At 41.4% G+C, this 24,731-nt stretch overlaps 1 protein-coding gene across 1 annotated transcript; it reads right to left on the reverse strand.

Annotated features, from left to right (window-relative positions):
• Positions 1–112: 112 nt before the first annotated feature.
• glis1a (GLIS family zinc finger 1a) lies at positions 113–22,179 on the reverse strand. Its single transcript, XM_078287737.1, has 8 exons — positions 21,134–22,179; positions 15,402–15,563; positions 11,729–11,842; positions 9,179–9,302; positions 8,232–8,388; positions 2,745–2,878; positions 2,478–2,576; positions 113–1,839 (listed from the first exon to the last, which is right to left on the reverse strand). The coding sequence occupies exons 1-8, from the start codon at positions 22,055–22,057 to the stop codon at positions 1,697–1,699; spliced, it is 1,857 nt and encodes a 618-aa protein (XP_078143863.1). The 5' UTR covers positions 22,058–22,179; the 3' UTR covers positions 113–1,696.
• Between the last annotated feature and the right edge of the window lie 2,552 nt (positions 22,180–24,731).

Consider the following 24,731-nt stretch of genomic DNA (forward strand, 5'->3'; position numbering starts at 1 on the left):
CATTTGTTTCTATTTCTACGACCAGTAGATGGCAGTATTGGGCAGGACACAAGCCAACAACAAGAACATACACAAATTGTTTTTTATTTAGGTATAAAAGAAAGATGCATCCATTTCCATACAGTCTATACATTGTACATTGACAGTAATAAGAATCACTTGCTACAGAATCAGTGTAAACATTTTCCGGTTGGTCATTTTGCCTTAAAGTCTCTGTGATAAGACAGAAAAGAGTGCAGGACACTAACTGTAAACAATGCACACCTCCTTCTCTCTTGTAATAAAATAAGAATAACTGACGAAGACACTGATAGAGACTAGACAACAGACATGTAAATGCAGTGTGCAGAAGCAACAAAAAGGCAATATAAAAAATAAGGAGATAGGTTACTGTCTTGATTGTTGTCTTAACTACTGGAAACATTTGAGAATATTGGCTGGGCTTTCTTCAGGTCAGCCTTTAACCCTCACAGAGGAACCGTAGAGAATACATTTTAGCACAGTTATCAGGCAATTAGTTCATCTTATGAGTCAGACTGAATCACTGGCACCAGCTCTGCACAGGCAGGTAATTCATCCAGGCAGCAGGGGGCAGTGCTGCCACGCTCCAGCCGCCTAGTTTTCACTATATTTCAGCTGACACTCTTATCCACAACGATTTAAAATGAATGAGCAGGGTTCAGTGCCTTGCTCAAGGACACTTCCATTGGTCACATGGCTGTATGGGATCTTTCAGTGAGGGGGCTGCTAAATACTGGGTCACCTTACCAACCAGTATATTTTAGATACCCCTTTCTGCCAAAAATCTGCCTTCACAGATTGGAGTTTTATTTATACAAACAAAGACTCAAACTGTCTTGGAGGCAGAGCTGCTCTGGAGGCAGAAATCTTATTGGTTGAATTAAACCTCAGTGAAGAACCACAGTTTTTCTGGCTAACCTTATAGCCTACCTTAGACTGAATCCCCAAAAATGCATGGGGCAATAGAGAAGGTAGCTATATTATGAAGCATAGCACTCTTGCTGCTAACTGAAAAAATGCAATCTAGCCAAAGTAATCTAGGTTAGCTAGTTAGCCTAGCTGACCAAATTCAAACTAGCCATACTAGACTAACTAGCTATCTAACTTAGCTAGCCTGTTGACCTTTACATATAATGAAGACCATGGTGATGAACAAATGAAAAATTGCCATTTATATTTTTTATTTATATTTTGACCAGAGTTCCTTCTTTGCCATTCAAACTTGCCTGTTAGCTAATTTGCACTTCAAAAAACTGTGGTTCTTTGGCCCCGCCCACTGACGTTTGACTCAACCAATGAGATTATTTCTGCTTCCAGAGCAGCTCCGCCTCCAAGACATTTTGTGCTTTTGTTTCTCCAATCTGTGTATTTTGTGTAATCAGTCATTTATGTATCTTTTGAGTTTTACTTTGCACATCTGTGACTTTGCCAATGCTGCTACACCACAACAATTCTTCGGCCTTGAATGTATCCTGCTGTAGTGTGTTTATGTTTAGTCTACTGTCATACAGTACGTCTTGTCTGCACCACATGTGAGGTCATGCTATGTTTTGTCCTGCACCTCGTGTGTCAATCCTGTGTGTCACCACCAGCTAACCAGGTCAAATTCACTGTGCATCTGTTGTACTTGGCAAAATAAAGTGATTGTGATTCTGTTTCTGTTTCTGTTTCTGCATCATGAGTCCAGGTAGATGGAATAGATCTGACTGAGGCAGCGGTCGACGCCTCCTGCCTGGAAGAGGAAGCTGTCGTCTGGGCAGGGAGAGATGGAGCAGCCGCCCCCGGCCTGGCCCTGGAGGTCCTGCAACAGGTCGAACCCTGAGGAGAGAGGAACAGGGTAGAAGATTAGAATAGGGTATAGAATTAGGAATAAGAAAATAAGAGTAGGGTAGAAGTAGCATTTTCACAGCATTTTCTTTTATTGTTAAGGAGAGTAGGCAATCAAACTTCCACTTATTTTAATTGTTAACCTTTAATCATTTCCAAAAATACTATATATCAATTTGGGAAAAGAAATTGCCTAAAGTTCATCAATATTTTGAATATGTAGAGGATCCAATCTGCAAAAGTGTTATTTCCAACCCAGTTTCTAAGTTAAATACTGTTCCTCAGCATCTGTCAATCATGTTGTAATAGTAGATGTCACCTTTTCCAAATCTAATTTTGGAGCTAAAGTCTTCACTCAAGGCTCTAAAGAGTCTTATAGTGAGGAGAGACAAGAGTTTTGTTACAAGATGATTTATATCACAAAATTAAAACAAATCATGGCACTTTTAAAAGGATAGCTGACACCCTCTAATCCTTAAATCCACTATTAGAGAAACTGAATGATGAACTTCAGGTAATGATTTTTCATTCCCCACAAATCATTCTCATATCATTCATGTATCTGTGCACATTAACTGTTGAGGCCACCAGGCCAGACAAACCTCTAACCTGTCCGGCTGTTGACTGACCTGTAGAGTGTGATGCAGAGGGGTTTGGGAAATAACCGGCTGGTTCAAAGCCTCCATCGCTTACTGTCTGAACCACTTTTCCTTCTCCATACAGACAACCTTAGTGAGACCAGGAGGAGCACAGAGGAAACCACAAAGAGGCGGGGAGAATGACAAGAATGATACCACAAATATGCAGGGGAATTAATAAATAAAAGTGATGAACAAAGCTACATTATACTGATATCTGCTGAGGCTATTGACACATTAAATGAGTATTGTCAGTACCTTGTTGCTCTGACAGCAGCTCTTGCTGGTGGCTGTAGACTTTGTGGTAGCCGTGCGTCCTGATGGCGTCCAGCCTGTCTGCTGAGCTCACTGGACTGCCATCAGCAGGTAGGAACGACGCTGCCAGTCTGTCCCTGTGGCAATGCAATCCCACATGAGCTGAATTATATACAAGTCATGTACAACTTGACTTCAAAGGCGGCTTGCACCAACAAGGATTAACCTTTAAACTAGATGAAATCGTGGTTTAAATTCTGTTGCATCAAACCTAATTTAAGTCTAAGCAAGATTAAATTTAAACTTTAAACTGACAGCTGAGGTGATTTAACTTTCAAATTGGCAGTATTTTTGAGGTGGGTGGAGGAAAATGAGAGTTCCTCGAAGAAAGATATGGGACAGACTCAACCCAGATGAGTTTTATGATAATTCCTTTGTTTTCATTTTCTTCCAACAGGCTTTGGGACTCGTCTCTCCTCTCCTTGTACCAGTTGAAGCCACACATCGTCCTTTTCCTTGACAGTGATGTTGTCTGTTTTCTTGTCCTCCGACACTAAACCAAAAAGCTCCATTAACTCGACCGCAAGATTTTTCTCAAAAGAAGAGAAATTTGAGCTTCTTCGCCAAGCCATGACAACTTTTGGCAAAAATTATGTTAGTTTGCTAACCTAATTATTAAGCTAAGACAGCAGAGCAGAGCAACAATGAAACATTGTCTAGGAAATCAAACTATTACAAAATAACAATTTTCAAGTCAAATTTAACAGAGTATCATGTGAGCAGCCTGGGAATATTTTTTCTTTTTTTCTTATTGCTTTTTTTTCCTTAGCGCCTTGTTTTTGTTAGGCAACTGCTATAATTTTGGTTTAACTCATTTAAACTATGGTTAAATTTAAATTGTGCAACATATCTTAGGTTAATTTTAAATATAGGTTTACTTATTTTCACTTTACAAATTTAAACTTTGATTGCCACAAATCCCAGATTACATGAAACTGTGTTGGTGCAACTGAGCCCAAGTGTTTTTAAGTTAGTTTATTCAGATAGCCACAGCTGGCACTGTTCTTCACGAGCTCCACAAGTGTTACCAGCCACAAACATATAAACACAAACTCACACTCACAGTTCAACTTATAAGGAAACATTTTCACCTCGGGGGGGGGGGGGGGGGGGGGGGTTATATAGGCGGGCTTTGTAGAGAGCTGTATCCATCGCTACGCTGCAAGAATGTGCTGACTGTGCACAAACAGCACTGACTCAACATGGAAACGAATGAGTCAGTGGAGCCAAGTCGAAAAGAAGAAAAAAAAAGGCAATGGAATCTCTCTCCAAGGAGATATGCAGCTTAAACCCCCCAGTACGGTATTTGAGTTTCTCCCCCCTTCAAAGCGCTCGCTCTCTGGGCCTGAGAACTGTGCTGGATGATGTACTGAGCGTATTGGTCCCCAGGGAGCCAAGTGGCCTCGGTTTCTGCTGGAGGGGTTTTAGTGGGCTTCATAAACAAGCCAGGCCTTGTCAGAGATACTGATGGCTGCTGGCCCGTGTGCCCTCTATACTCACTTCTGACCAGCTATAAAAAAAGGAAATGTTTGGAGATTTCTTTACATATCTATCATTTATCTTCCCCAGTTCCCTTTATTACCCATTTCCCATGTCAAATGACATTACATTAAATTTAACAGTCTCTGTTTTCAGAGGAGAAATACAATAAAAGCCAAAATTAATCAGAAGGACTTTCTGAAACGCAAACTGATATAACTTACAGATGGCTGCGGCTTCCCAAGGTAATAAAGACCAGGCTTTGTATAAGGTTATGTAAACAAAGTGTGCTTTGATATACTACGGCTGTTGAAATGAATGTGCACGGCTTTGCCATGATGACTGCGAGCCCCAAGAATTCAACACTTCTCTGGATTCCCCTCGACGGCCCCAGAATGATCATCTAGCTCGTATGGAGCTGACCTTAAGGATAAACAACCGGCGTCTGCTCCGTCGCTTACATTCTTGCAACGTTGCAACAACATAGCTGGGATGTCTGAGCGCTGCCATGCGCGGCCTGCTGGTTCGATCTGTCGTTTTGCGGTCGGTGTGCCCAAACTTCTGAGACGCATGAGTTTAACAGAGCGCCCGGGCCGGAGGGAGAGGCTGTCAGCACAACCTCAGGAAACAGCTACACTGGTCATATTTTTACGGCTAAACCCCTTCATCACTCTTTCTCTCTCTCCCTCTCTCTCTCTCTAGATAACTACAGCCAGCTGCCTTCCCTCATATCTGGAATGAGAGGAATCCTTCATGCAGCATTTAAGATCTTACTTTGTCATCACACTGTTTATCCTGTATGTACGTTATATGCAACCGTGCCTTAATCCACGGCTGCTTTTCAACAGCAGCACACTTGGGTTGGATCACAGGAGGGGATGAGCTGGTTCCCCATAGGTGCCAGCCTGTGCAATCAAAACTAATCTGTTTTCAGCTTTGGCTAGGAAGAGCTGCCATCCTTATTCAAGCATCAGTGTGTATCCAGACTGGAGTATTTCTGCGATATAGATTTACCGGAGCCCAGAGATCATAGTTGATTGTCTGTAATACAGACGGAGATTTAGTGGAGTCTAAGGTGCTACCAGTCAGGCACTTAGAGACATTACATTTATTACATGTGAGAAATACAATAAATGTAAAAATGTCAGGGGATGTCAAACATTTTCGGTTAAACCAGCTATTTGGATCCCGTGTCACTCTGAGCTTCTGCAAAGTAAACTCCATTACTTCTCCTTCCTCCGAATGTATAACAGCCTTTCTGTTGCGAGAGCCATCCCAGTTAGTCTTCCTGTATCTGATGGATATCCAGCTCCAAAAGCCAATCCCGGCCTCCTTCCCCCCTGACCACAAAACACACAAACACTACACATCACAAATACGCGCTGATGGACGAGCTTTAAGGCGGCCGTCTGAATCCCTCTAGTATTAAATAATTAAAAGAAGTCGAAATGCCTCGTCCCGGCCAGGGTAAACACGCGCCTGGCTATGAGGTCAGAGCTCGATGCCGGCCGCGCCGCGAAGCAAAGATAATTTACTTTCACGTGTTTAACGTCTCGCTAAGTCATTTGGGGGAAAAACAAGTGCTTGTCTGGTATTGGCTTTGGCAGGCCGGCGTGTTCTGCGGGCAGCAGCGGGATTCTTTGACATCCTCGGTCTCTATAAAGAGACGTCAATGGACAGACTGTGCAGAACTTCACGGAGGCTCTGGCTGCGCGTTCTCAGGCGACGAGGCCCAGAGATGCTGCATCAAGGCAGGTACAGTTAGATCTCGAACACACACACAAACACGCAGCGTTCCCACACTCACTTGGACATCAAATTCAAGAACCTTTCAGTGACTTTCAAGGTTTTGAAGGACTTAAATTTGGCATGTTTTGGGGGTAAGACATGCCACAGGACAAAATTAGACATCATAGACTCCTCATTTTATACTCATGAGCTTGTCAGGTCAAGAAATCTTTGTGAAATCATTCAATTTAAAACTGAACACTGCTGCTGGATCTACACAAATCTCCATCACAGGGTTTTCTTAAGGATTTGAAGATTTTATGCTATAGAACAGAGAGAGGTGAAGCATATTGATGAATTTTTTGGTGCTATATTTTAATTTTAAAAAATCGAATACTTTAAAAGCCATCAAGACCTTATTTTATTTTATTTTTTTTAAATCCACCAACTTTCAAGCATTTTCAAGGCCCACGGGAAGCCTGCACTCACACAGTACACAGTGCTACAGTGGCATGACTATATAATGCAGTTTCAAGTCTTTTTTTAATTTTGAATTAATGTGGTTGAGGAAAGCCATTGTTCATCTCAACATCTCTGACAAGACTTGAAGGATGTTTGAAAACAAGTGGAAATATTGGGCGAACTCTTGCAAAATTTTGTGCAAAATAGATTTATATCATTTGTTAAAACCTCACAAATGTCAAATTGGCTCTCTCTTACTCCTGGATAGACTACCTTTATTGTTTGTGCCGTGCCAGTAACAGTTAGATTACGATTATGATTGGACGCCTTATTGTCCAGAAACCGCTGGCCTGGAGCTTTTCAGCTGCATCTTTTTAGTCTCACTTTTACTTTTTCACTGGGCTAGACAAAATTTGTCTCAGTTTACAGTACACATAAGTTCTGCGGCCTTCAGCTACCCAATCAGAGCAACCACAAAGCCATAACTCCATCTCTGGTGATAATGCCTCTGGTCTATTCAAGCATAAGCACACATCACTGTCTCTATTTCTGGGCATGTGCTTTCCAGACAAGAGAGAAGCGAAGCAAAGTGACTGTGAAATCTTCAAAGTCTCAAGGAAACGTAATTTCAATGGTGTCTGCTTCCCTAATTCAGCGTATTCCAGGTTGAGACAGGATGTTGGAGCGAAACAAAACGCTGGGAAGGATTGTTCAGAAGTTCAAAAAAGCTTTGTGCATAATCTTGTGCTGTCACAAATTCTAGATTCTTTAAAATTAATAAATTACAGCCGCTGTGATGCAAACCATGATGTTTTAGGAAAAGGAAACATCGTTTTTGGGGGTGAACACTTTATTGGTTGGGATTTTTATGTTCCCCTACAGGTACGCCAGGAAGTAACCACTAAAAATACTCCAGGAAATAATAGCGAAGGGATTTTGACATGAAAATACAAGAATATTAAAACAGATTTTTTTTGGCATTTATTGTTCAGTAGGTCTACATTATAAAAACAAAGTGAAAAAGTCATATTTCTTTTCATTGTGACTTTAAATAAGTGCTCTAAAGAGGGAACAAATCTGGTACAAACTAAAATATGGATTTAGCGGAGTTAGTTAGTTAGAGGTTAGAGAAGCAGGTTCATGAACAGAAAGTCATTGGTTCAAATCCCTGGAATGGAAATTCTGAGTGGGAAAAATGAGCCAGAAAGCCTCTTCCACAACAACTAGTGTTGAGATGCCCTTGAGCAAGACACTGAACCTCCAACTGCTCCAGGCAAGCTGCTCACTGGTCAAGTTCTGGGTTGAATAAAAGAGATTTGGGATGAATTAAAGAGATTTGAGATTCATAAAAGAGTTTTGGGATGAATAAAAGACTTCGGTGATGAATAAAAGAGTTTGGGGATGAATCAAATAATTTTGGGATGAAAAAAAATTTAGGATGAATAAAAGAGTTTTGGGATAAATAAAAGACTTTGGTGATGAATAAAAGACTTTGGTGATGAATAAAAGAGTTTGGGGATGAATAAAGAAGTTTGGGATGAATAAAAGATTTTTGAGGATGAATAAAAGGCTGTGGTGATGAATAATAGACTTTGGGGATAAATAAATGACTTTTTGAGGATGAATAAAAGGCTGTGGTGATGAATAATAGACTTTGGGGATAAATAAAAGACTTTTTGGGATGCAACACATTTCCTGCAACCCCGATCGATCCACCTGCATATTGACCTGTGTGAGCGTCACCCCGGGCCTGGTACTCACCCCTCTCTCATGCTCGCTGGGCTCGTCAGTGAAGACAGAGGGCTGCTGGCGCTGAAGTTTCCCTCTAAGCCCGGATACCTGGAGCAGGAGTCTGCAGGCGGAGGGAGAAACTCCGAGCTCAGCCTGTTGTGGACGGAGCCGGCGCTGCCGTACACGCCTGCAGGAGAGACGAAAACCATCCGTTAAAGCCGTAATAAATACCTGTGTACCATCAGGAGGGCTTTCAACACTTGGCTCGGACTGAGGTTTAGGGCAGCTGATGATGATACCACATGTCACCAGGCACACACACACACACACATACACATACACAGATACATACATACATAAAAACACATATACATAATAGCCAGCCAACAGGTTTTATGGTATAAGATTTGGCCATCGCTGATAAGAACACAGCCCTCTTGAGGCATTTTCAAAATTAAACACTGACACGCTTGTTTCACCCTGAATAAACATAGCTTGTAGTGTGCCGTTTGAGGCTTTTCCCTCAAAGTCTTCTGGGTAAAACTGCAAGTAGTCTGAAGTAATAGACATGGACAGCTCTCCTGGACACTCTCTCCCCGCCTTTGCCAACTGAGCCTCAGTGTACCTGACAGTTTCTTGATCCCGGTTCAGCCATTGAAAAGGAAAGAAAAAGAGGTTGGCTGGAAAACCGGTTTTGGAGAAGCTGAGGGACAGGCGGGGCGAGGGCCAACTCGCCCGCAGTCAGTGCCCGGTAATTGGACAAGGTAAACACTGGCATGATGAGCTATCATCGGAGGAATGGGAGAGGAGGGAGAGGAAAGGAGCAAATGAGGCCATGGGAGAAAATGAAAGAGACAGCTTAACGGCCCAGGTGTTTGGTCTATTACCCCTTTCTTTGTTTTTATTCATTTCCAGAGACGTGTGGGAGGCTAAATGCAGATTTCCACCGCATTCGCTACTGTTGCGTCTGTGCGTACCTGTGAAGTCGTCCAAGCCAGGTAGAGGGGAGCCGTCGCCCCGGTGGGAGGCGGAGCAGTGGAGATGCTGCCTGGCCAGACAGTCACTCAGCAAGTCACTTTCCAGCATGGAGTGAACTTGAACCTGTCAAACAGATAATACACAGATACTTAGACCACCAGTCAAAAGTTTGGACACACGCATTTTACTTTATTTTTTACTATTTTCCACATTTTAGAATAATAGTAAAGACATCAAAACTATGAAATAACACAAATGGAATTATGCAGCGACCAAAAAAGTGTTAAACAAATCAAAACTATCTTATATTTTAGATTCTTTAAAGTAGCCGCCCTTTGCCTTGATGGAAAGGCAAAGGCTTTGGAAAGAAATTCATACATAGGCATCAGCTTCACTATTTATATTTGTCGAAGAAACTCATTTCAAGCATTTTAGGATAAGGCACTAGATCAAAGTGGCTTTAAGAGAATTAAAAACATAGTACATTGAATCAGGTGTGTCCAAACTTTTGACTGGTAGTGTTCATAGATAGAGTTGAGAGAAAAACGCTTATCAAGAGAGATATGGTCCATTTAGTTTTATGCGTGCACGTGTGTGAGCATGTGAGGTTTCCTGCTTGCGTGTAAAGATGAGTGTAATCACATTAAAGCTGTAGTCTAGTTGTCTTCCAATGTAACATATTTTGCTGTTGGGCAGCACAACTCCCATGAAGCTACATTTTGAAAAGATTCACTTATTCTCTCTGGAGATTGCATTGATTAATTGAAGATGCCGCGTATTTTCCTCAGGAGGGTTTTCTACTGTTCGCTCTCAAAGAGATGATGCTCGTACCAGATGCCTGGTTCTTGTTTTGCTTTGTGATTCAGCTTCATGTGGTACAAGATCCAGAAACCTTGTTAGGCAATATTATTCCAAAATGTTCTAACAAAGTTAAGGCAAAACAATTTACTTCATTATCCAGCGCTAACAGAGCATCCCCCAGGAGTTTCCAAAACAATTCATCGACAGCTCCAGGACTCGAAAGAAACTCGCGAAGGACACCCAAGAACCACAAAAAAGGTATGAATAATCAGCCAAAAATGTTCATCCAAACCGATGTTTATGAAGATATGGACTTCAATAGCTGTCAGTTTGAAGAAACGCAAAACTGTAAGGAGATGAATTCATGAAGTGCGTGTTTGATATTTCAAAGTCCCATCCAGCCCCACAGGGATTACTGCAGTCCAGGGCGTGTTAGCCATGTCACAACTTACAAGCACACGTGGTTCTGTTTAAATCAAACAAGGCATGGGAATACACAGAGAGCTCCAATGTCACTTATGGTCCATAGAAAACAAACAAGGCCCAGATAACAGCGAACAATAGGCTCCCTATTCTGACTTCCAGGGAGTGTGTGTAATACTGTGTTTTGTTGTATTTCATCCTACTGAATCATAAACATACTCACTTTCTCTCTCTCTCCTCCCCTCTTTCTCTCCTTTCCTAGATCTACTCCTGCTCTCCCTCACTCTCTCGCTCCAATGTTTTGTCCTCATTTCCCCCCAAATCATATCCCCCTCTCCTCTATCTTCCTCCTCTATTTGTATTGAATTAGAAAGATAAAATCCTTTTCTACCCCACTTCCCCCCCCCCCCCCCCCCCCACCCAGCTCTTATTGGCACGTCTCTGTCATATGAGCACATGTATGTATGCTGCAATCCTTCACAGATTATATTTTCTCATACTGTCATATTCATCTCATTGTTATATGGAATTCTCTATATTTTCATAAGGCGCAAATCTCACATTGCCTTATCTGTCAGTAAGTTCTGCTGCTGTTGCTACTGCTGCTATTTTGCACATCCTGTCAATACATCATTTCTACTTTAATGTCAGAGTTTTGGAGTTGTCGGTTTGAGCGTGTTTATATTGGGGTTTGACTGGGTTTTGAAGGCTGATGCCAATATTTTTGCACTGAAGCTGCCGATAGCCAATATTGCGTGCCAATAATCACTATCTTTAAATCTGACCATTTTCATGCCAAAAAAGACAAAGATACTGAAACCAATACTAATGAGATTAGCATTAGGGTTAGCAGCTCATGACCCACCACCTATTCAGTTGTAGGGGAAACTCTAGTGTAGTTTACTGAACAGTTAAAAGAATATATGTAGTGTGCAAAGAAAATAACATTTAATTTCAGATTTTACAGTTTTCTGTAGCTGAGGTGAGGGAGGAAGATGACATGACTGGCCGATAATAAATAATCAGCATACCGATATATCGGTCTAACCCTAGTTTACATAATCCCCTTGGCTATTATATATTCATATTTATATCCTCTTCTTCTTTGATGTATCCTATTACTACTTGCAGCCATATTTAATCTAATCTAATCTAATCTAATCTAATTCTAGAGACATGGGAATATTTTGTTACAGCTGTTGGCTCCTTGTAATGTTGTTGATCTGGGAATTAATCGTCATCTGCTGTTGCACTCGCTGTAAGTTGCTCCAGATAAGAGCCTCAGCTAAATCTCCAAAAACTAGAAATGTGAATCTTGCTGGTACCTTCATCTCCCGCTCCTGAAGCCCCTTGGCAGAGTGGGCTTTGACGTGCTTGCGTAGCGAGCTGGGGTCCGTGTAGCGCTTGGTGCATCCTGGGATCTGACAGGCGTACGGCTTCTGAGAACGACCACAACAAGCAGAGGAGAGAGTGAACACAGGCGCAGACGAGAGAGGGAAGTACTGTGCTCTGAAGTGTGTGTGTGTGTGTGTGTGTGTGTGTTTATGTTCTAAAAATGAGACATCCATCATTTTAAAAACATGACACCTTCTCTTACAAAATGGAAATGAATCATGGCACCTTTTAAAGGCTTGTAGGTAACAGGAAAAATCCACCCTCACATCTTCTTACACTGTTATATATCATCAGGCTGTGATGTTCAATGCATTCTGGGAGTTATTTTGTGATGAAGTGTTGTAATTTACTTTTTTTGGTGTAGCCACTCTCCCTCAACCTGCCTCATCTACTTCTACTTCGGTGTAGATTTCCTACATTTCCCACAATACCTTTTGACAACCTCAAGAGAACATTCAGCTGTGGGTTGGAGAGAGCGATAGCGTTAGTGGAGTGAGAGTTTTTCCAGTCAAGACAAGCAAGCCCCGTACTCAAAACTCAACATGTCTTGTTGCTGCATTGCATTCTGGTCTATTGAGGCTGCTGTCAGTGGAGGTCTCTCTGCCTCTTCTATGATGGATTTCTCCCTGTATGATTGTTGAACCTCGGTGCAAAACGGCGAGTCTAGAAAGAAGCCCTCGCTCTTTGATTCTGAGGGACTGACACTAAAACCTGACATTTACTGTTGATGTTTACGATCGCTGATAAATTTTCTGCTATTAAACTCCACTGTAGCTGCTGACAGTATCTCAACATGACGTCACGTTGTCTATGTTTGGACAGTTATCCACAGGAATCAGAAAAACACGCCAACAACAAGCTACATCACCAGTATGTTAGGGTAAGTGTGTTAGGATGGATTTTTCCTGTAAACCATTGTTGACAAAACGGTACAGACTGTATCATCCTCTGAATATTTTATAGATATTGAATGATAAACTTCACGTATATTTTTTCCCAAAAAATCAATATATAGCATTTTGGAAATCAGGCGTACATCCCAATGTTCACCACCTGATGAAGATTATACACTAACACTGGATATGGGGTCAAATAAGTTCAAGTATAACTGTGTTTACAAATAATACAAATACAGTTTAGGTGACTGTGAGTCACAACCAGATGGTTTACAGGTGTAACGCTTTATAAAGTAGCCTTGTGTATTATATATACAAATATTTAGGACAAATATTTTAGATCTGGTTGCTTAGCGTGACAACTGAACTAACAGAGAAAGGAAGGCTATCCAGGTTATGTCAACATTTTACATAATGTGGTCCTCAGCTGAATGATGTACTTTACCTTTCATCTGTCTGCGTAAGGAAAGGGGAGAGAGAAAACAGTCAAGAGGAACAGTTCAGTTTGAGATGTTTTGTCATGTTTATGTACAAAAAGCAGCTAATAAAGACTGAGTACTTTCTCCTGTTCTACTGTAGCATCAACTGAGGTTAAATTCATTGTTAAATCAATTCATTCATAAAGTGAAAAAGCAAATTCAGCTACCTTTATTCTATATACTAATGATTTATTCAAGCAAGTAAATCCTTTGTAGCTTGAATATACCTTTATATAGCAAAGGTTTTTAAATCACAGATAGCATGTCTTAGATAAAAGCAAAAAAGAAGCTGCCTAAGGTTGGTGCTTTTACATGTACCACAACCCAGTTTTTTTTAGATAATTTCCTGTTTTCAAAGAGCGTCCTTCTGGTAGCAAACAAATTTCTGTCCTTACATGAAGCAAAACAGGGTTGCAGCTGAAGAGTTTAATTCCAAAATGAGATATACAGCATAATAATAAACATCAGGGACTACTTTTTTTCCAGTGTGGTTATACTGTAAACAGTAGCATTCTGGGATGAAAACATTCAGTTTTTCCCATATATATATATATATATATATATATATATATATATAAGGGTCTGTCAACATTTAAGTTGAAATGAAAGTTCAGTAGTAGGTTCAGTTCCTGGATGTACTGCAGCGGTGTCACCTCACAAAGCGCTCATATTTTTCTAATTCTGTCAAACAACTACATCAATATAAATTAGTAATCATCAGATCATTTCCGTGGATTTGTTGCCAAGTAATACAGGTTTTCCCCATTTTCATTAATCTGGGTTTAACCAGATGGAGTGAGATAAGAGTTTATGAAAACACAACAATGCAATCAGTATGTAAGTATGCGATCTTATGCAATCTCTGAAGTGTTTTGAATCTTGTAGCGATTGGGTCCTACAGTTTGAAGCATACCAATTAAAAAACAATAACCTGTCTTTATTTTATGGTATGGGTTAAAATCAATATTTTGCAGAATATCTTATGTGTGGATTCACTGCATGCAGTTACTCTAACATAGATTTGGCACCAGGACACCAAATATACCCCTCTGCGGTATATTTGGCACCATCTCCCTCTTATGGTTTTGTCTCTCTGGGCAGCAGCTCAGATCCCCGCAGGACTAGTGTTTACCTGCCCTCTCCTCTTCCTCATGCAGGGCTAAACCCCCTGTCGTTCAAATCTGAGACAAATTCCAGATTGACCACCGAAAGCCAACAGTTTGTTCAGGTTAACTGAGCTGACTCTTCTCAAGCTACACTTCAGAGTGTTTTGGGGTAGAGACTAGGGCTAAAGATAAGACAGTTTACCGTGTCACTGTAACCTACATTTGCAAACAAATCCACCTGATCACACTATTCACTTTTACTTAGAACGTTACTGAACTGACCTAGACTCACACCACAACAAGCTTTTTCAAGTATCTCTCATTTTCTAGCCCGGTTGTTATATATTTAGACATTATTTGCACACAGCCAGCTCTCCACTGGACCTCCATGATGGCTCCAGACGTGGCTGATAGCAGATTTGTGACGCAACTGAAAAGCCTCTATTAGCCGGTGCGAAACCACAAAAAGGAGAAAATGACTTTTCCCTCTTGTAATACCAGTGGAGGGCAACGTACAGCTCTATCTTATCCATGTAAGAGGAGATCTGATTTGCTGGATTACCACTAAATCCTCATCACTTGTCAGTAAGAGTAAAAATAACTGTGGTTTATAGAATAAATCTGCAGTAGGTATCTAGTTACACAATCTTAAGGAGTGTTTTGACTGTATGTCATGCAATTATAGAGAAGGGGGAAAAGAGGGGAGTAGTAGGGGAGAGTGGCACTACCAATTAAAGTGATTTGTGCGTGTGTGTGTGTGTGTCTGCATTTCTGAATGTGCACAGTTTACACCACATACCCTATATACGGTCTTGCACAAATATTCAAATAATAGAGAAAGAAAAACTCCTGAGTTATAATGTGTAATCCTGAGTATTTAAGGACAGATGGTGTATATAAATTATATAAATTATATAAATGATGAAAATGCTGTGTCAGTATTGTGTGATTTAAGTGCTGGTCCCTATGGCTCAATGGGTAAAGCAGGGCACTAACATTGCTGGGGGTTAAGGGTTTGATTGGGTCACCCTTGCTATAAATGTATGCACTCATGGTACTGTAAGGTGCTTTTTCTATGTCAAGTACAGTCCGTCAGACAGGTGTAACATGGGTGCTGCTGACCGTGTCCAGGTGGGTGCGCTGGTGCTTGGCCCGGTCGCTGGAGTTGCTGAAGGCCTTGAGGCAGCCGGGGTGCTGGCAGATGTAGGGTTTCTCTCCTGTGTGGCTCCTCAGGTGGATCTTCAGGTTCTCCAGACGAGAGAACGCCTTGGTGCAGCCTTCAAACTGACAGCAGGGAAATAGAAAGAGCTTCATACCAAAATGACACATCCACCATTTGAAAATAACAGTGACAACTACTCTGACAAAATGACTGATAGCACAAAATTTAGGGGGGCATTAAGTAATCTATGACTTGTGGGAGTGTCTTTAAATTCCAATGGAGGGGAGTTTTTGTTCCAAAACAGATTACGGGCCAGAAAGTGAGTTTTGAAAGCCACAAATTTCAGCACCTGGTGAAGTAATCGTTGAGTCACTGGTATTGATCAACAACCATATCAGCCTCCCACAGATATATTATGGTCATTTTGTGCTATGGGGCGGTAAAAAAAAAAAACCCTTACTTATTGCCCCTTTAAGTTGTTGGTTGACAGAATTGTATCACTTGAACAGACCGGATCCTCTACCTTTTAGGATATTGAATGATGAACTTCAGGTGTTATTTTCTCCCCAAAATGGATAAATAGCATTTTGGAACTGAACTCTTCATGTACACACAGAACTATGACATACACACTGAGTATGGACATGTAATGTAAAATATACATGTGCGCTTACTCATGCACATGGATACAGACACACACACACGTAAGACATGACACGCAGATAAACACAAACACACACACACACACACACACACAGAGTAAAGCGTGTGATGTGAGAAGCTGTGGTAGGTTCTGGTAAAAGCGTTTCTCTTGGACTGGAGCCAGACAAGAAGCAAATATCACACAGTCAGCAGGCAGGCAGGCAGCTCGTCTGGTGCCTACAGGCAGCTACAGCACACACTGCATGCCATACCATGCTTTTATAGTGCTGTAACTTCACTGAAATATGAGACACTTAGTAACAGGCAACTCGCTCTCTTAAATCACATAGATTTCAAATTTAGCAATGTGTTCATAACAGATCTGAGTCAGACAGAAGTTTATATGGAGATATTTCTTAGTGTTTGTTTTAAACCACCTGGAATACTAAATGGGAAGAGTTTGCCACACAGAATAATACAAACAGTGAAATCAAATTTAGATAATCACAGGAAAGCATGTTAAAGTCAATTCAATATACTTTTCTATGATTGACAACTTGGCTGACTCTACCTATATTGTCCTGATCCGAACACATCTGGTATTTCAAGTAGATTGAAACAAACACTAAGAATTATTTGCAAATGTCTTATTGTGGAAAAAGTGACACCTATTCTTACAATGTGAAAATTAAGGCAGGTTATTGTATTTGTTAAATGATAATATGTAACTTAAGGTAGATAAGATGCATCCCCTAAGTTTTAGAGATATTGATAGATGAATTACAGGCAATGCTTTGTTTCTAAAATTGATTTATTAAAATATTATTTGACCTGGGTCTGATTCTCATACTGTAGACCGAGAGTATAATGTATTTCATCCTTTCAAACCAGTCCAGAGGGAAATAGAGAGACTGTTTTTCTACCTCATGTTCATTCCAGTGTTTTATTTGGTCTCGCTAATGAGTCAATAAATGTCACCCAGCTCATTTAGTTTAACAAGCGTTAACATAAAGTAAAGTACGTTGCATCATGATGATTAATTAATCCAAGGCTCAAAAGCGCCTGTATAACAACCAGAAGTGAACAGCAACACTTGAAAAATACTGCAGTGTTGATCACCAGCTGAAATACTGACATTTTGTATTTATGTCCACATCAATCACATAGAAATACAGGTGCCCAGATACACACACACACACACACACACACACACACACAAACATATGTACGAAATAAGTCATCTGTAACCAACGGCAGTGCATTGTTGATGTAATTGCTCCCTGAAAGCACAAAAGCACACACACACACACACACACACACACACACACACACACACACACACACACATTGATATCTTAGATGAAGATACTGTACCTCATGTCCTGGGAAATTGAGGATATAACACATTGCATATCAGAATAATCAAATAATCCCATAAGCATTTCAACTCAAACATTATGTATTATGCGACTTTATGCCAACTGAGCATCAGGTACCTTCGTTTTGAGTTTTTTGAAAGGAAGCGTTTGAACTGCGAGAGCCTGCATGTGCGTTCAATCTTGCCCGTTACAATTTACCCCATGGCTACCACAGTTAAAAGCCTATGAAAAAATAAAACAAATGAAACTATATCCATGCGATTATATATGCCTCCTAAGAAGAAACACATTTCTCATGTCGTTCGCGGAGTCGAAAATTAAGCCCAGCTTTTATCTAAGCTCTCAGATGAAATAGTTTATGTACTTTATTTCCTCGGCATGCCAGCGTGTATGTCATTCTCAGCAAGCCCCTGTTTCCAAAATGGACCTTTTCATACCAGAGAATGCTCTTCCCTTTAGTTTCACATACCAATCGGCTGATATAAGCATGAATTTCGATAACATCCAACCTACTATACATTATTCCTCACTCTGTATTTCTCTGATCTTGCAGGTTTAGATTTAGTATGAAGTTATTTCTTCAGATTATTATAATTTATTGTGTTGGAGTCATATGTTTTTTTTAATTCAAATATTATTCCCCATTAAAGCTGTGACACATATACTGCCTCCATATGTTCAGAACAATCTGCAAGATCCAAAAATGTCGATCCAACACCCTAAAACATGCATGGATGATTCTTCCACGATTCATTTGCAAACGCCTTGGGAACTTCTTGTTTATGGCCTGAATAATACCTCTCTCAAATCTGAGACTTGACGTTATTAGCCGGTAAATAAGTCTGGATCCATTAACAGACACTGACTATATTCATAAGAAATATTCATTTTCCATTGCCGCATTAGGAATGACTTAATTTTCATGCGTTGGCCTGAGTGGCTTATGAAAACGAAATGACTCCTTCCACATCGTGATGTGGATCATGACGTATTTCAAGTGTGACTAATAAGTCGTTTTTGTGGTGATGCTTTTCACTGTTTGTTTAATCTTATTAATCTGTTAGCAGGCAACACTCCACAGTAACATATTTACAAGGTGGCAACAGATTAGGTCATTTTAATGAACTAATTCAATTTAATAGGAAACGTGTCCCTGAGTTTAAATTTCTGAATGAATTACTAATTGGAGGCTCAGCATGATGACAGCGGTGGAGTCGCCGGGGATTTACAGAGGGAGTTACTCACTCGGGCGTCAGGCTGAGGGAGAGGGACTTGGCTCCAAACACGAGGTCATCATGGGACAGACGTGTTCAGCCCTCGAGATTCGCCCAGGTTGTGTTTCAGAATATGACTCATGACAGAAGTGATGGAGTACGATGCTACGCTGGGGCCCAAAGGGCAGCGCTGGGACTCTTAATGCAGAAACCTCATGGTCTCGGTCTCGTCTTGGTCTTGTCTTGATCTTGGACATAGGCCTTGAATTTCTCGAAATTCATATGCTTTTCTTTTATTATCTTTTTTTTTTTTTTTTTAAATAGTTCCTCATCCTCCAAAGACAGCCTGCATATTTCAAAAAGCCTTTTTGACCAGGTTGTTGAAAACCCTGAACAGGCAGATGCTGGTCAAAGAGTTTTCTCTGTAGGAGCAGACAAAGCTTCTACAGGATGGGAAGTTTTTAAAAGATTTGTGTACTATTCATCTCTCAGTCTAAGAAAACTTGACTTGTTGCTCTTGGTCTTGGTCTCAACTGCCTTTATTCTTGGTCTTGCCCCAGTCTTTACTGAGTCAAGTCTTTGTCTTGTCTTTTTCTTCACCACAACACTGCTAAAGGGTGAATCAGTTAGTTTACACTGGGCTTGGGGTGAATGATTTATGGTCAACTGTAAAGTGACAGTCAGAATACATCTGTCTAGACATCACTGCAGTGGAAGTCTGCTTTTATATCACTGAATATAATCTATATACTACATTTTATGCTAATCAATAACAAAAGACTAAGAAAGTCCATATGCTGGGTAAGAAAATGGACATAAAATAAGGCTTCTTTGGTGCGTCAGTTTCAAATAGACTTAACTCAAAAACCAAAAAAGGGAAATCCACACTCTAAAAAAAAGATATTTTGATTGATTATTTATTTATTTGGTTTCAAATAAAACATATACAAGCTGTAACATGTAAAATAAATCAATCAAGATATCTTTTTGAGAGTGTGGATTTACCTTTTTTTGGGTCTAGGCTAATCAATGACTAAAAACGTTATTCTAGTTGTTAATTAAGGTATTCATTTAATTTAAGGTATTTGTCAGAATAACCATGGGACGAGCACCAGGTGCTTGGATGCTCAATGCTTCAGACACATCCTCCATTCATTCAACAGAGCACATGGCCACTTTTCTTCCTTTGGCATGCATGAGTAAGGGAAACCTGTCATCAGGAGAGGAAACCATTTGATCATCCCTGTGAGACTGTCTCTTCATCACTGTCTGAAACAAGTCGTGACGTAAACATTTAAATCCAGTTAAGTTAATACTTTTCGAACCCATTTAACCCTCAAAATGGCCCCTGTGCATATTGAAGTGTACAGAGAGGTGGGGAGGATTAGGTAATGGTCTTCAGCAATGTAGAAAGGAGATGGTTGCCACAGCAGGGGTGGTGCCAAGTCAACCCCCAAGTCAGTTTCAAGTCTTGAGGCACAAGTCTCAAGTCGAGTCTCAAGTCATTAATGTCAAGTCTCAAGTCCAGTATCAATCTAATATCTTAAAGAAAAAAATTCAATACAGTATCATTTTAATTAATGGTATAAAAACTTGGTAAGAGCATCATGAGTTTGATTTCTATCATTAGTTTCAACTTCAATAAATTCAATCATTCCATACAAATTCAGAAAACAGAATTTAAATTCAGTCGTCTGGTGGAACAAATCTCATCACTTTCAATCTAAGTCATTTACACAAACACAAGATCTTTTGTCAAGACTTTAGAAACCTTTTCAAGTCATCAAAGTCAAAGTCAAGTCCCAAGTCACCAGAACCCAAGTCAAGTCAAGTCGCAAGTATTCTCTTCATGCATCAAGTCAAGTCTGAAGCAATTGAAATTGAGACTCGAGTCTGACTCGACTCCCAGTCATGTCACTCGAGTCCCAACATTTGGAGGGAAGTGAATGAAAAACACTCTCTCCTCCCTCAATTACTGACGAGGCACTTAAAGGAAGAATCCAAATTCCAACACTCTTACACTGTTATATGTCATCAATCTGTGATGTTTATTACATTCCAGGAATTGCTTTGTGATGAGGTGTTATTTACTTTACTTTCCCTCGTCACATTGTCTGCTTTTGTCCAGTTATCCACAGGAATAAAATATAAAATACACCACCAAACAACATGGGCCCAGAAAAGAAATCGGCAATAACTTTTTTAACAATGTTAAAGTGCTTTAGGGCAAATTTTTCCTTTATCCCACAACTGCTCCAGTGAGGCTGCTCAGTGGCCAACAGCAAAAGACTGTGGTTGTACTGGGCAGCTCCCAGGTGTGAATGTGTTCAACTGTGTGAGTGAGAAGTGGAGCGTTGCTGAATAAAGCTGTGCACGCTCCGTCAATCTTCCCTGGATAAATAAAAGAGTCAAAAAAGTAACGTTCAATACAATCAACCCAGACAAAAGGAGACTCACCATGCATTTATTGGGCTTTTCCCCAGAATGGACCCTCATGTGGATGAGCAGCTTGTAGCGGGCGTTGAACGGCTTGTGGCGCCGCACGCAGCCGGCCCAGAAACACGCAAACTCCTCCCCTTTGCGCTGGTCGATGTGCACCTTCTCGATGTGCCTGACCAGCTCCTCCTGATGGCCGTACGTGGCGCTGCAGTCGATCCAGCGGCACGGCTGGCCCTGCTGGTCCCCCGCCGTGTCCTGGAGCCTGGGGGAGTGAAGAGGGGACTGGGTGCCGTCTGGACATGGGTGGCCTCGGTCCGCTTGGAGGGGCTGGCCCAGATGGAACAGCTCCCTCTGTGGGTTGTGAAGCTGAAACAGTTCCCTCTTACAGGGCAGGAAATCATCTGCTGGCTCTTGTTTTATTGAATGATACTCTTCCTGAAGCTTCTGCTGTTGCTGGGAAGTCTTGTTGAGGGGCATTTGGGCCCCCAGAGGCGAGGTTGAGGTCAGAAATAGAGACGACGACGAGGAGGCGGAGGAGAGAGAAGAGGAGGGGGAGCAGAAAGAAGGAGAGGTGGCTGAGGTGGAGAGCATGTAGGAAACAGGAAGGGAGGGCTGGGGGTAGCTGTCGAGCCTCTGGGTGCTGTGTTTGGGGTCTGTGTGTGCCGCGGGGGCAAAGTCTCCCAATGACTTATTTATGTGAGATCCATTGGTCTTACAGGAGGAGCAGAGCAGGGAGGAGAGGTCTCGCCCCAGAGAGGTGAGGGACAGGGAAGTCCTGGGACGGCAGCACACACCCAGACCCCCCGAATGGAGAGACGGCACTGAATGGCAGAGTCCGCCCGGAGACAACGGAGCCTGAAGGTCCTCAGCATCTTCAAACACACTGCCGAAACCAGGAAGAGTCAGCTGGACGTCCGGAGGTCCGAGCTCTGGGGGCCACATCGCAGCCCCCGCTCCCTTTCTCCCAGCAAGGGATTCCTTTAGTAAAATTGTTGATAGTGATTACAGTGGAGCAGACCAACACCCAGTTTAAATCTCCACTGTAAGAAAAACCTTCCAGAGCATCTTTCAGTACTCAAATGTAATTAAATTGAGTGTGAGTCAGTTGATATGCCGCTGCTGACCCTTCTCATTACGAGCCAAGTTTGTGTAATCTTCTGTCACATGCTCCAAGCTGCTGCGTGTTCAGTCATCTCTGGTGAGCTGTGGGAGACACAAACCAAACTCCAGTGAGTCATTTTAAAAGACAGAGATCACAGATACAGAAAACTTTTACCCGTTCTGTCACAGATCACACAACAGCTCCACGAATTAGATTGGCCAAAGTGACTCAGACTTTATTTCCACAATACGACGCTTTGACTCAGAGTATAAGACGACTTGCCATGGCATGAACACAAAACTGGCGGAGGGGGAAACTGTGTCACACACTCTGGATGTTACTCCCTCTTGTCCCGCCCTCGGCAACTCTGCGTCCAATCATTAACAGTAAATGGACCGAGGTGACCGGCACGGAGGGTCGGGGATGAAATCAAACCCAAACAAACAAGGCGGCCGGCCCCCTTGTCAGCGGGCCTCAATCAAACAGCTCCGAGTGCGACGCTGCGACCGGTGTATATTTGGTTTCCTCTGAGCTGCTGTGGCAGTCAGGCCCGATTCACTATAGCAGGCATTAAGGCCACCCTCGCAGCGAACAGCCGGGCGTTTGTACGGCAGCAGGTCGCCTGGAACCTGGTCCAGATGAGGCTGCGCGCTGGGAGCCGGTGTAGAGAGGGAGAGTAATGGACCACATCTCTCCACTAACTAACCTGCAGCATGGGGGCCTGGAAAATGGCGGGCCAAACAGAAGTCGTCCCTCCCCGCCCCCATCGCTTATACAGTAGCTCTACTGTGCAATGGTCCTTGAATGTTCACTGGAGTAGACTTGACTTCCACTGTTCTGTGCCATCTGCCAGATATTGATGATCTAATTTACACAACAGGATCACTGCCACGCGCAATTAGTCATCGGAAAGATTCAATGGGATTTTATGTGGATGGAGGCATTTTACACGCCAGAAACCAACACAACCAAGACGATGAGTAGGTACACTTCTCTAGTTATATTAGCCGAGGAAGGAGGCACTAAGTGTAGGTTTATGCCCATAGTTTCCTGGTATACTCGGGTTTACAGTTTTATGATTCTTCCCGTAAATCGCTGGAGTTCCCCCCACCAGAGTCGTGTAGCGGGCCAGTCATGGGAACTGTGGTCGGATTTTAATTAGAGAGATTGCCATGTGTCTGTGTGTCAAGGAGCTCGGCAGGATTAATGGTACTTGTCGAGCAGAGGTGGTTTGGCAAACTGTTTGAAATATGATTACCTAATTGCAACCTAAATACAGTACCTGTGTTTGCTTTAAGAGCTAAAACCCACACAACAGTTTTGTGGGCAAGCTGGGGTTCCAGTTGACCTGCAAACTAAACGTTAACTTCTCAGCAATCAGTGAACTAATTTGATTGAGCAACTTATCTTATCTTGATGCAATAATAGTCAGTTATATTTACCAACACACCAGATCAGATGCAGCTATCCACTGTGCTATAAATCTAGCAGAGAGTGAGATCCAGGAGCATATATAGGAAAAAGGGGATTTTTTTTTGTACCAGCAGTGTCTATTCAAGAACCACTTTGGTCCAAATCCAGAAAGAAGAGTCAGACAGTAAAACTAAGAAAAGTGTCCCACAAAGCCTCAACTTAGCCAGCAGACTTTATAAAATAGCAGGCTCATCTCATGTGGTGTCTTTTAAAGACTCGCTCGCTGAGGTTAGCTAAACACAGCTGTGGCATTTCAGGACAAGCAAATGTGTACTTGTCTCAACAATAACTGCTTTGGTTCTTGAATTACAAACGTTTTTGTACTTTCTGGTGCAAAACTGAAACATGGGAAAAAAGTTCCTCATTGAAATAAGAGATATGAATACACAGACATTCCTCTAAATGAAATTTATAAATCCTTAGAGTATAAATGGTCTCATAAAGGCGTCAGGGTGGCTTGGCGTCCCCCTGTGTTGACACTGAATCCTGTAGCTGAACCTGCATTCAGACCGCTGCTGAAGGGGGGGAGTGGAAAAAAGAAGTGTCCCGACAGGTCTCAATATCATAAATAATACTAATCATTTTATCTATATAGCACCTTTCTTAAAACAAGTGCTTCACAACCAGTAAAAACAATACACAATACACAATTAAAGTTAAAAAAAAAAAAAAAAAAGTAAGTAAGTAAAAAGTACTAAAACAAGTAGGTTATTAAAACAGAATAATAAAGGAAAAGGGTACATAAAATAAAAAGTACATAAAACAATGCAGGTTATTGACACAGAATAGAAGATAGCAAGCAGTGTGCATAGAAAGAGAAAAACAGGTAAAGAACAGTTGCTTATACAACTCTGCTTATACAAAAAAACCTGCTTATTATTAGCTTTTGTCATCAAGTATCAATGCTAACTTTGATGATGAAGACAAATCTAAAACTAGTATTATGCAAATATATGAAACAGTTTTGTCTTGTGAGAAAATGTTGCCACTACAACACATGTAAAGCAGAAAATAAGTTATCAGTCCATCAGGGAATGTCTA

The sequence above is a fragment of the Centroberyx gerrardi genome, chromosome 13 (genome assembly GCF_048128805.1).
Source record: "Centroberyx gerrardi isolate f3 chromosome 13, fCenGer3.hap1.cur.20231027, whole genome shotgun sequence".
NCBI lineage: Eukaryota > Metazoa > Chordata > Actinopteri > Beryciformes > Berycidae > Centroberyx > Centroberyx gerrardi.